We start from the raw sequence: 13288 nt of genomic DNA, 5'->3' as shown, positions 1-13288 counted from the left end.
CGTGCAGAGGAAAGACTACCTTTCTCCCCTGATCATGCTATACTTTGTCACATGGGCTTTCAATAAGTATTATTTATGCCCTTTGACTCGGAGTTTTTAGTGAAGCAGCTTTTCTATATTTTGCTGATTCCTCCTCACCCCCATTCCCTTCCACAAATTACTAAGCATGTGCCAACAGTGGGGGGTAGAGGTAGGGCTGCATCGAGGCCAGAAAACCAGTCTATGATATATTGAACTTAAGACTCACTCCTCTTTGATTTTGAAGAGTCTATTCTGGACCCACATTGCCTATCTCCTCACTTTCCTTAGGATAAATTCCCTCTCAGGAGAGACCTAAAGCCCTCATGAAAAATAGACTTACGGTAAGTTGGACCAACTAGCAGACCCCCCGCTGAGCAGGGAGCCCAACGGGGCTCAGGTCAGGACCCTGGGACCATGACCTGGGCCAAAGGCAGATGCTCAATTGACTGAGCCACCCAGGTGCCCCTCCAACAGGCATGTTTTAATAGCCTCTATTGTATATTAATACTGTGTCAAGCTTAGTACAAAAGAGAAAAATCCTTAGGGAGCTCAAGGCAGGTTAGCAATAAAATATCCCTCACCCTTGGGTAGCTCAGAGGAGACTTGAAGACTTTTCTCATGCTAATCACTGGATTCTCCAAGGACAAAGGAGGTTTTAGTAGAATTGGCCTTGGAAGTTACCAGAGAGACCTTGAAACTGATCTGGTAGCCTATCGGGTGGCACAAGGGCATGCTCCACCCCCAGGAGCCTGCCAGCCAAGATTCAGGATTCACCAAGAGGAAGGCCCACCACCTGTTGCGGCTCCTGGATCAGACTCAAAATTTGAGAGACAAGGGAGGGAAGAGGAAGGACCTGGGAAAAAGGGATTTATAGCTAGAAAGGTAAGACAGTGGGCTTTTCAGAACCATGCCAAAATTCATCCCAACCTAATCATCTAGCAAGAGAGATAGTGTCAGTCGTGGAAAGAACACCAGGCCTGACATCTAAGCTCTGTCTCTAACTCCCTGGCTGACCTTTGTCATTCAATGCCCCCCTGGGCCTGGGCTCCTTAGCTATGATCTGCAGAACTAGGCCAGACATTCTTTAATGTTCTTCCATTTGAACAGTCTAAGATTTTAACAGCTTCCCTAAATTAATCTTGGAAGAGTCTGCAGAGAGGCATGAAAGGGAGAGGGTGTAGAATGAAAAGAATTTCCAGTAAACCCAGGAATAACATAATATAATATACATAAAATAACAACATAACATAACACAATATAACAAGCATTATGATAAGCAGTAGAGTGTAGGAATGGGGACTAGTAACATCTCAAAAGTGGAGCTAAATTCATGATCAAGACATCCAGGGCATCGAAATGTGACTCTGTTCTATCTTTATATATAGGTGCAGATGATCTGGGAAGGAAAATAGCTCCCCTGTCAGCTGGTTCTAAAATATCTAATATTCACATACATTCCAGCAACACATGAACCCCCCCATGTTACCAAAGCCAGTAAGATGGAGCTGTCCATGTCCTTTACTGAACCCTTCCGTTTTCTCTTACAAAACCAAGCCCTTTCTACTCCCTTTTAAGTCTGCCTTTGCTGTTTATGTTCACTTAGATAAAAATGCTGGGTGGGGGAGCATACCATGGGATTTCTTTCAGGTCTGATATTTTAGGATTCTCAGAGCAGCAGGGTTCCATGCTCCCTTCTCATTTATTTCTCCTATTGAGCTAAGCACCACAGTTAAAAATCAAAAACAAAAAACTGCAGTCAAGGGGATGCCATAATTAGCAGCCAATGAGGAGAAGGCTCCATAATCCGCAGGCCTTCAGATACTGTACCCTCCAGGCTAACCCCTCCCAGAGAGGATCAGGTTTTCTCTTGGGGTTTCTTCCTTTTCGAATTAAGCGCCACTGAGGGCTACGTTCCAGAAACACAAACTCTTCACCTAGTCTCTGGAAGACAAACAGGTCTGGGGAGATTGTATGACCTGCAGAGGGACCTGCAGGGAGAGAGTGCTCTGGGTTCCCCGGGAGAGCAGGCTAAAGCTAAGGGAAAGGGTGCAGTGTCTACGAGGACACAAGAGCAGCCACAGGAGGGCCGTGCAGCCTAAAGAAATAACGGCCTGTTTGGCAGCAGACCCAATTCCAGGACATGCCACGGGCCTACAGGTAGGGAGTCTGCTAACTCACTTTTGCCCTTTAGATTTCAGCTTAAACATTCTTTCCTCTGGGAAGCAGGGTGCCACACACAGCTGTGCAGGTTGCATACTGCACATAACTAGGGTGTGCCAATTGCAGCATAGATATTACAGATTTATATATTTTTATTACAATTTTCTGGCAGTTGGCAATTAAGTATTTTGAGGAAAGGGTACCTTTTTTCCTGATTCACAGACAGGTACCATATAGGCCGGCAGTGACCCTGCTGTGGAGCTTTTCCTAACTCAGATCGGGTTTACTCTCACCTGCTTCAGAAGGACCCTATACTCCCCCTGTGTTTGCATTTACCACACTTTATTCTAATTGCCTGTTTACTGGTCTGTTTTCACACTGTTTTATCAGTTTCATGACAGAGAGACTGTGTCTTGTTCCACACTGTACCCTGGGCCTGAGAATGGTGCTTGGCTCTAGCACCATCTTATTTATTGATTGGTATTTATTGAACATCCTGGATTCAAGACCTTGCTCTACCTCTTACATACTATGTGTCTTTAGTTGGTTTTGTAAGAGAAAACGGAAGGGTTCAGTAAAGGACATGGACAGCTCCATCTTACTGGCTTTGGTAACTTAATAACAGGTCACTTCACCCTGTTATCCTTGATACAAAACATCATGTCTACCATAAAGGATCATTGTAAGAAACAATTTTTTTTTTTTTTTAAGAGAGACAGCACGTTCATGCAAGTGTGCGTGGGGGCGGGCAGAAGGGAGAGGGAGAGGGAGAATCTTAAGCAGGCTCCACGCCCAGCATGGAGCCTGATGTGGGGCTCAATCTGATGACCCTGAGATCATGACCTGAGCTGAAATCAAGAGTTGGATGCTTAACTGACTGAGCCACCCAGGTGCCCCATGAAAAGCAATTTAAAAGTACCACTTAGTAAACTGTAAAAATACTAAGCAGCAGAAGTAAGGGGCTGGTGCAGGAGAGCCGGACCTATGAGGGGCCCAGGACCAGGAGTAGCCTTATCTCTGAACACAGTAAGGAGTCACTGCCAACAGAAAACGAAGATTTCTGGGTCGAGCAATACTTTTTCATTATGCAGCAAAGGCCATGGCTACCACTAGCTTCTGACTCCATCTCAGTTTTGCTATCTGAGAAGGACTGAACCCCTTCTTCTTAATCCCAATTTGCAAAATCTCCCTTTGCCCTGGCTTGAGTGACACATTACTTCTGTGCCAAGGGTGAGGAATACTATGATTTCTAGCCCCTATGGGAACCACATGATTGGAGTGGGGGAATCAGGGTTCAAACAGAAGGGAGGTTACTGTCCCAAGATGAAAAGATGGGGTGTCAGCCACCCAAAACAATAGATGTCCACTACAGTTTTCTAAAGATCATTCCCACACTGAGACCTGAAATGTGAACATTTGCATTCACTAGGCTTTGGTTTGGGTTCTGCTCCTCTAGGCTCATTTTTTCATATACCTTCTCTGAGTTCCTTATAACAGCAGAAGGGTGAGAAGAGCAGGGAGAGAGACAGGCAACGAAGTAAAAATCATAGTCCACTTTCCTCCACAAACATTCAATGAATAATCAGAGGAACGAGCTCTAAGTCTAGAAAGCTTAGTTCCCTTTAGAGAACTGGTAATACTGACTTCACCTGCTCAACATCAGATCTGAAAATCCTCTGTGCTTTGGCCAGATTGGGGCTCAAATGACAATGTTACCGAACTGGAATACTATTCAGCTAGTCTGACCACTTTCACTTTCTGTTCTGTAGCATTCCTTTCTGGTCTCCTTTCAAATACAATTGACCCTTGAACAACACAGGGGTTAGGGGCACTGACACCCTACCCAGTCAAAAATCTGAGTATAACTTTGATTTCCCCAAAACCTAACTACTAAAAGCCTATTGTTGACCAGAAGCCTTACTGATAACATAAACAGTCAATTAGCACATTGTTAGTACATTATATGTATTATATACTGTATTCTTACAATAAAGTAAGCTACAAAAAAGAAAAAATGTTATTAAGAAAATCGTAAGGAAGAAAAAATACATTTATAGTACTGTACTGTATTTACTGAAGAAAATCTGCATATAAGTTGGACCCGTGCTTGTTCATACCCGTGTTGTTCAAGTCAACTGTAGTCTAACACATACAGGTTGGAGATGGAGAAATCAGTCTCAGAGAGGGACTATTTCTAACTAACACCATATACTGCAAGGCAGTTAATGGTCAAACCAAGATCAGACTTCATGTCATCTGACACTTGTTTTTCCCATTAATACCACTTTGTTTATCTGAACATTTACAACCTGAAATATGAGCTATCCTTTAATCTCACCCTTTTTCCATTCTTTTGTCTCTCTGGGTCACCTATTCAAATGCTTTCTCTAGGTCAGTTTTATTATATCACTGTTCAGTCACCTCTAGGTCCCAGTCAACTGCTGTCATCTTATCCTTAGCTGTCAGGAATAAAATTCTAAGACCAGAGGGAACCCTCCACCTCTCCCAACTACGCAGCATTTCCTACACTACTCCTCAAGGTGAACACACCATTTAAACAAACTAGACTTGTGGCAAATTTTCAGGCATCATCTTGGCTAACTTCTACTTATCTCTCAGCTATCCATTTAGGTCACTTTATTTCAGGAAGTGAAATATATTTTATTTGGTCTCTCTCCTCAGTCTGGGTCAGAAGTACCTCCTACAAGCACCCACTGTATCCCAAACTTTCCCTAACAAAATATTCATCCCCCTGGACAGTAACTGCCTCCTTACTTTGTCTCAAATTCCCCATTCCACTGTAATTTCAGTGAGAGCAAAAACCATCCTGGTTTCCCTGTACTATTATTTTCCCCAGGGCCCAGCAAAGAGCCTAGCACATGGAAATACTGCATTAATATTTACTGAATTAATGACTAGAACTCTGACTCCATGATTCCTAATTATTTTCATAATAGTGATCAGATAGACAAAAAGTTGTGAATACTTTATAGTTGAACATATTATGTATATGTTAAAGACTTATGTTAAAAGAAGTCCTTATACCAGCTATCATGATAATGAAAATTTTCTCTGCTCCTAACATGGAGATGCAAAAAAAAAAAAAAAAAAAAATCAGCAGTCCATCCACAAAAGTTTCCAAGATTCTTAAATATTTAGAAGGGTCCTGCTATTGCCACAGGCAAGCATTATCACCAGAGTCAAACACTGCCTTTTTGACATTACCCTCACCTCAAGGGCAGGCTGGACTCTCTGCTTCTGGTGTCTTCCTTAGTCTACTTGGTGTCCACATATTGAGTTCTCACTGTGAGTCAGTACCTGTTCTAAGTTAGTACATACATTATCTCATTAAATTCTTACAACAACCCTAGGAGGAAGGTTCTATTTTCATCACCTTTTCACAATGGGAATGCCAAGACACAGGGAGGTTCTGTGACTTGCCCAAAGCTACTGAGAGGTGGACCTAGGATTCAAACCCAGCTTTTGCTCTTAATCATTATACTAGAAGATTTTCTTTCTAGTACCTCTTTGACGATAACCTTCTTACTTAGACTGGCCTCCTCCCGCTCTCCAAACACATCTTGGATTTCCCAACTCCATGCATCTAGAATATCATTCTATTAAGAATTCAAAGGAGCCTTATAGATTATCTTATCAAATACTCCTATTTTATCAATAACAAAGTAGTAATATGTGTCATGGAAAGAATAACAGCATTGGAACAAGAAAAGCCTAAAGTCAAAGCTTGGCTGTTTCAGTTATCTAGGGCTGTGTAACAAATCACTTCATAACACAGCAGTTGGAACAATAGCAATTTACTACTTCTCACATTTACGTGGGTCAGCTGGGCAGTTCCTCTTCTGGTTTCACCCGAGCTCACTCATAGGGCTGCATTCAGCTGGAGAGTCTGTGGGGGCTAGAAGGCTTTTCATGACCTCACTTACATGTCTGGCTTTGCTTGGGCGCTTTCCATGTGGCCTTTCAACCTCCAGATATATGGTGGTCTTGGTGACAGGAGCTGAAAATAATTTGTGGCCATATTTAATCTACCTCACTTCCTAGTTGGTTGACCTTGGGCAATTTACTTTTTCTCTCCTGAGATCAGTTTCCTGTCTGGGAAACTGTGAAAGTAATCCCAGTTGTCTCAGGTTCTCCTAAGTATTAGATGAAATGATACATGCCAAGTATCTAACAAACTCCTTGTCATATGACAACTATTTATCCAATGTTAGTTTCCCTTGCTCTAAATCATACAGTTACTTGACATATCTAGGGCCTGGAGTGAACCCTTCCTCCCACTCCCCACAATCTCTGTATAGTCTGCTTAAATCCTATAGTTCAATCAAAATGTAATTCTACTCTCATTTTCTTTACAAAAATTTCCAAAATCACTAGCCTTCAATAACTGTCTATATTAGGAAATTCCAAAGTTCTGTGTATAAATGAACGGTTCTCAGCCTTTTGTTCATATCCCCATAGAAACACTTAGTAAAGTTACATGTTAAATGACTTATTGTTATGCACAATTTATCATTTCTGGCTAGCTGGATATAATTCTACCCCTCTCTCCCCAGCTTAAGAAAGCATATGGAAATGTGGATATCTTTATTATCCTTATAATCTGCTCAAATATATTTTATAAAGGCAAATCATTTACAAAATTTGCTTCATTATCAACAAATTACTTGCAATTACTGGTCTAAATCACTCATTTGACACTAAGCACATGCTCCTTGTGTTTAAATCTTTTTAAGGATATATCCTGTCTTCCTAACTAGATTTAAAACACTAATAAAATGAAAGACCTTGATATATATATATATACACACTTATAAATATATGCATATATATATTTATCTTGTAGTTCTATCATAGTGTACTAAACATAACAGAAGGGCAATACATATTTCCCATATACTCCCTGTTGAGGTTTATGTCAACAATGAGCATGAAGCAGCTTGGAACAGTGGGAAAGAAAACTGTATAGAAACACAGGCTCCAGGCGCCTGGGTGGCTCAGTTGGTTGGGCAACTGCCTTCGGCTCAGGTCATGATCCTGGAGTCCCGGGATCGAGTCCCGCGTCGGGCTCCCTGCTCGGCAGGGAGTCTGCTTCTCCCTCTGACCCTCCCCCATCTCATGTGCTCTCTCTCTCTCTGAAATAAATAAATAAATAAATAAATCTTTAAAAAAAAGAAACACAGGCTCCAAGTTTATGTGCTGGCTCTAGGGTTCTGGACCAAGAAGTTACTTATCCCTTGAGCTTCTGTGGTATAATGGGAGAAAACACTGGATGAAGTGAATGGGGGCTCTTAGGTACGCAAAACTCACTCTTAGACCAGTGGGTCTCAAAGTGTGTTTGGGGGTCATTTTTTATCAAACTGCACAGGCCTGATCCTTCCCTTCCCTTACTCACTGATATATACTGGAATGGGAAGGCAAGAGAGAAATTTGGGAGATGTTCTCCTGGTGAGAACTGCTACAGCATCAGACTTTGAGTTTATTCAGTGTAGTTAACTCTAATAGTTTTATGCAGTTGCAGGGAGAAAGAATCTTTCTCCATATCTCCATAATTATTCTGCGTACTGAGAGTATTTTTATTAAATTGAACCAAGTTACTGTTTTCCCAAAGTAGGTTTCTCATCTCTAGGGGCCTGGAGAGGGAAACATAGATTCACAGGTATCATTCAGTCTACAGCCTACGTAAAAAACTGACCTTGCCAAATTCCTAACCATATAATCATTTCCTTCAGTGCTTTTCTTTCTTATCACAGTCAACTCAAAAAAGTCCTTACATTGATATGAGTTTGCATAATGCCTGGAAGACAGCACAATGTTTGCTGTTTAATCTCCAGCTGCATTGAGAGCTGTTCTCTCTGTGATAATTCACACTAACAGGTTGTTATGGTTATATTTATACCTACCACAGTAGGAGACACCAGAAGGTGCTGAATAAGTGCTTTTGGATTGACTAGAATGACCTGTACACATCTTGGTTCTTTTCCAGAGCAGTGGAGAAAACCGGATAATTTACTCCACCTCTGGCTCTTAACAGCTCAGAGAGGTCTCTTATGAAAAAGAAAGAGGATAAAACCTTAGGGAGGTTGTTAGCAATTTAGCATTTCTGAGCCAGGTGGGAGCATCTAATTTCTCACTAAAGAGAGCAGCTTGATCTCCAGGGTGTGGCAACAACAAAGCTACTGCTAATAAAGGGCCCTCACATTTGTTTAGCCTTTTATAGGTTACAAGATGCTTTCATATCTCCCATCTCGCTGGAGCTCTGAGCAACCTTGTCAGGCAGATGTTATTAACCTTCATTTTATAGAAGCAGCAGCTAAGGCATAGGTGGCTTATATGACATGACCAAAGTCACACAACTAGAAAATGGCACAGCCAGAACAAGTACCAAGATACTCCTCATTGAATTAATCATTAATCATTTTCAAGACAGGAAAGAAACTTCACATAAAATAGTTTAAGCAGGAGGGGCGCCTGGGTGGCTCAGTCATTAAGCGTCTGCCTTCGGCTCAGGTCATGATCTCAGGGTCCTGGGGTCGAGCCCCGCATCAGGCTCCCTGCTCCGTGGGAAGCCTGCTTCTCCCTCCCCCACTCCCCCTGCTTTTGTTCCCTCTCTCGCTATATCTCTGTCAAATAAATAATTAAAATCTTAAAAAAAAAATAGTTTAAGCAGGAAGTAAACTTTTGACTTACATATAGCTAGGAAAGCATAGAAGATATTGTGGTTATCTCCCCAAGATCTGTTCCCTTTGCTCTTGGTATCTCCCCTATTTCCTTCCTCATTATCCAGGCTCCCCCTCCATCCCAACTGTGGCACCATGTGCTTTTGGGGAAACTGACCTACTCCTGATTGGAAGAGAAAGGTTTATGCTCAGGTTTACACTTGTCAGCATAATCCTACTTCCTGGCCATAGTTATTGGTTCAAGGATGGGCATGTGATACTATATGGCCCAATGAGAAGCAAGGAGAGGTTTGTTGAGAGTTTCAGGAAAAGAAATTTACTGAATTTTCTGAGAAAGTACCTGGAAGCAACTGCCTCCCACCAGATGTTAGGGGAATGGATACAACTGCCTTTTTATAACTATGTAGAAATCCAGACCCTAAAACGAAGCTGACACTGTGTATGGCAAACAGGGTCTATGATACATTATTCAACTACTAGATCAACTAATTCTGAAGCACAACCTATCTCGGGACTTCGCAGTTTCGTAGGCCATGGGCTACCTTAGTATACTTCGTGGCAAGTAACAGAAAACTCAACTCAAATTGGTCTAGACATGAATGGGCTTCCTGTTACTTGCCTGTTTGCCATGGAGTATACTAAGGTAACTGAAGGAACGGAAGGGGGAGCTTAAGAAACAAGGGCTTTGGAGGCTGGAATTCAGATCTCCATGGCATCGGGACTTTCCCTCTTCATCTTGCACTCTCTCTCTCATTCTCTTCTACGGCAAACATGCCTCTTCCACCATGTTGCAAGTAAATGATCATCTGCCACTTCAGTGTTATCAACTGGTGTGCTGACAGGAAAGAGGCCTTTCAGATTTAATAATCTGAGGAGAGTCTAATAAAGAGATTATATACAAAAATATGGGTAGAGGGGCGCCTGGGTGGCTCAGTCGTTAAGCATCTGCCTTCGGCTCAGGTCATGATCCCAGGGTCCTGGGCTCGAGCCCCACATCAGGCTCTCTGCTTGGCAGGAGGCCTGCTTCTCCCTCTCCCACTCCCCCCTGCTGTGTTCCCTCTCTAGCTATCTCTCTGTCAAATAAATAAATAAAATCTTTAAATTAAATATATATATATGGGTAGAAATACCACAAAGGATAATGTAGGGCCTCAGAGCTAGACACACTTGATGAGGAGATGTTACCTCTCTGAATGGGATGAGGGAAAGGTAGCAGCTACTGGAATCAGAAACCAAAAGGCCTTTGTGGAGAGAATCACCTGACATCAATTATGTCAAAGGATCAATCAGATTGCCTTCCAACCTCAATCTCTTCCTTCTTTCAGTTACCTGCTCGTGTTCCCCAATGACCAACCAGACTGAAATCGGAAGAGAAGGAAGCCTGTGGAAGCACTCCATACAGGTCAGCCTTCTGAGGCACAGTGGGCTGTAGAAGAGTGGAGGATAGATTTAGAAGGGCATAAGGAAGACATCCAGTACAATAAAGTTAGCAACCTCTGCAGAATGACAGCATTTTTTAAAATTAAGTAATCTCTATGCCCAACATGGGGCTTCAACTCACACCTCCAAGGTCAAGAGTTGCATGCTCTACCAACTGAGCCAGCCAGGTGCCCCCAGAGCATTTATTTTTAAGTTATCTGAATGTCAATACCAGTAAAAGGAGTCTGGCCCTATTTGGGGCAGTGGCTGACTTCTTGGGCCAATTGAATAAACATACAAATAATTCCTTACTCTCAACAAATACTCTGTAGAAGAGTGTATCAAGGAGAGTTTTATTATAAAACATAATATCACCATGAATGAGCAGAATATTTAGATCTTACCTGGTTTTCCACTGACATTTTATTTTACTTCAATTAATTAACATATAGTGTATTATTAGTTTCAAAGGCAGAATTCAGTGATTCATCAGTCGTATATAACACCCAGTGCTCATTACATCAGGTGCCCTCCTTAATGCCCATCACCCAGCTACCCCAGCTCCCCACCCACCTCCCCTCCAGCAACTCTGTTTGTTTCCTATAGCTAAGAGTCTCTTATGACTTGTTTCCCTCTCTGATTTCATCTTATTTTGTTTTTCCCTCCCTTCCTCTATGGTCTTCTGTTTTGTTTCTTAAATTCCACATATGAGTGAAATCATATAATTGTCTTTCTCTGATTGGCTTATTTTGCTTAGCATAATACCCTCTAGTTCCATTCCACTGACCTTTTTAATTGATGCAAGTTAAATACAAGGCTAGGGCTATCATAAAGCATCTCAGATCAGTGTAGCAGTGTTATGATGGGCAATCACATTATTATTGTCATTGCTATTATTATCATTATAGATTATAGCAGTATCTTTATTGCTGCTAAAACAAAGTATTATTATTATTATTACTAAATTATAGCTTAATGGTTAGAAAAAAGGACTTTTGCTCATAACAGCAAAAGCTGAAAACTTAAATTTTCTTGTTATGTTCTCACAATGGAATATTAACCAAGAATGAAAGTAGTGACAGCAAAGTTTTAATAACATAGAAAATCCCAGAAGATAATATAGATTATTAAAATCTTTTTATAAAAATAAGAAATAAGTAAAACAGTGTAAGTGATAAAACACCTTCTCCCCAAAAGCAATTATAAAAACAAAATATAGGTGTCTTTGGGGCCCCTGGGTGCCTCAGTCAGTTAAGCATCTGACTCTTGATCTCAGCTCAGGTCTTGATCTCAGGGTCATGAGTTCAAGCCTTGGGTTTGGGTTCCACGCTGGATGTGGAGCCTACTTAAAAAAAAAAGAAGGTGGGTGTCTTAAGGGGGAAGCAAGGGGATGGGATAGGGATAGAGAACATAAAAAAATGTAAGTTGTCTGTTCTTAGTTTAGGTGGTAGGTTCATGATGTTCATTTTATTAGTAATGATAGATAATTAAATAAATAAATGAATATGATTAGGGCTCTGCACTGGACCAATGATGAGAGTGTTTCTATCATAAACTGATGATTATATTTCATTCAGTACTCTCTACTTAGGAACAACAACATTCCTCACCAAGAATAATGTTCATAACAGCTTTATCTTTAATAGCAAAAAAAACCCCTGAAAATAACACAAATGTCTAACCCAAATAACATTAACTGAAGTCGGTGAATGATTAAACAAAACTGGCACATCTGTATAGTGGAATACTACTCAGCAATGAAAAGAAACAAACTAGTAATAAACACAATAATCTGGATGGATATCAAGGGCATTTTGCTTAGTGAAAAAAATACTAGTTTCAAAAGGCTACTCACTGCATGATTCCATTTAATAACATTCTCAAAAATGACAAAACTATAAGATGTGGATGCCAAGGGGCAGATATATAAAGGAGTAGCATTAGGGAGTTCCTTTGTGGTTATGGAACAGTTTTGCATCTTGAATGTGGTGGTGGTTACACAAATACACACATAAGATAAAACTGCATAGAACTACACACACACACACCAAAAAACCAAGTATATTATAAAGATATAGTACTCTAAGCATGTTGGTACAGACACATGAATGGACAAAAAAGATCAATGGAATGGAAAAGAGAGACCAGTTATGGATCCAAATACAAACAGAAATTAAGTATCTAATAAGATGACATTTCTAATCAGTGACAAATAAAAAAAGATGGGTTTATTTAATAAAAATTATCTGACCTAAATAGATCAGAGATATTATAAGTAAAAAAAAAGCAAAATGATTAAAGTGCATGAGATAACTTTTCTTAAATAACAAGAAAGCATGAGATAACTTTTCTTAAATAATCAAGGAGAGCGGCTCAGTCAGTTAAGCATCTGCCTTTGGCTCACTCAGGTCATGATCCCGGTCCTAGGATTGAGTCCCATGTCGGGCTCCCTGCTCAGCAAGGAGTCTGCTTCTCCCTCTCCCTCTGCCCCTCCCCACTGCTTGTGTTCTCTCTCTCTCGTGCATTCTCTCAAATAAATAAAATTAAAAAAATAATCAAGGAGAAATTCAGAAAACATAAAATATTTATATAGATGACTACATACAAATTAAAAATACCACACATGAAATAATACAATAAACAAAGTAAAAAAGATAAATGACAAGCTGGAAAATATGCTTGCAAAACATACAACAGACAAAAAATTGATTTCCTTGAGATAAAAAGAGCTCCTACAATAAGAGAAAACCAATATAAAAATGGGAAAAGACATGAACGAAAGTTAATAACAGTAACAAACTAAAACACAGCTGGAAAATATATATGATATGAAATCTCATTCACAATTTTATTTTTTTTTCCTTTTTTTTTTATTCTTATGTTAATCCCCATACATTACATCATTAGTTCTAGATGAAGTGTTCCATGATTCATTGTTCGTGCACAACACCCAGTGCTCCATGCAGAACGTGGCCTCCTCAATACCCACC

The 13288-nt window shown here is 40.6% G+C and overlaps 1 protein-coding gene and 1 long non-coding RNA gene across 3 annotated transcripts in view; one reads left to right on the top strand and one right to left on the bottom strand.

Annotated features, from left to right (window-relative positions):
• The window catches only part of PGM2L1 (phosphoglucomutase 2 like 1), a 104091-nt gene that overhangs the window by 19788 nt on the left and 71015 nt on the right, over positions 1 to 13288 (top strand). Inside the window, exon 2 of one of the 2 annotated variants that reach the window (XM_081798822.1) lies at positions 10205 to 10281. The exons of the other annotated variant lie outside the window; for it this stretch is intronic. Within the exon in view, the coding sequence (XP_081654948.1) occupies positions 10225 to 10281 (57 nt within the window). The 5' untranslated portion in view covers positions 10205 to 10224. The remainder of the gene's footprint in view (positions 1 to 10204; positions 10282 to 13288) is intronic. 2 annotated transcript variants of the gene reach the window in all.
• LOC115937479 (uncharacterized) overlaps positions 1 to 13288 on the bottom strand; it is a 56667-nt gene that overhangs the window by 29038 nt on the left and 14341 nt on the right. The gene's annotated exons all lie outside the window — the stretch shown is intronic.

Source organism: Leptonychotes weddellii, chromosome 11 (assembly GCF_054177405.1).
Source record: "Leptonychotes weddellii isolate Sample4059 chromosome 11, ASM5417740v2, whole genome shotgun sequence".
In the NCBI taxonomy this organism is placed as follows: Eukaryota; Metazoa; Chordata; class Mammalia; order Carnivora; family Phocidae; genus Leptonychotes; species Leptonychotes weddellii.
The sequence above is the reverse complement of the archived record's forward strand: the minus strand, read 5'-3'. Positions and strand labels throughout refer to the sequence as shown.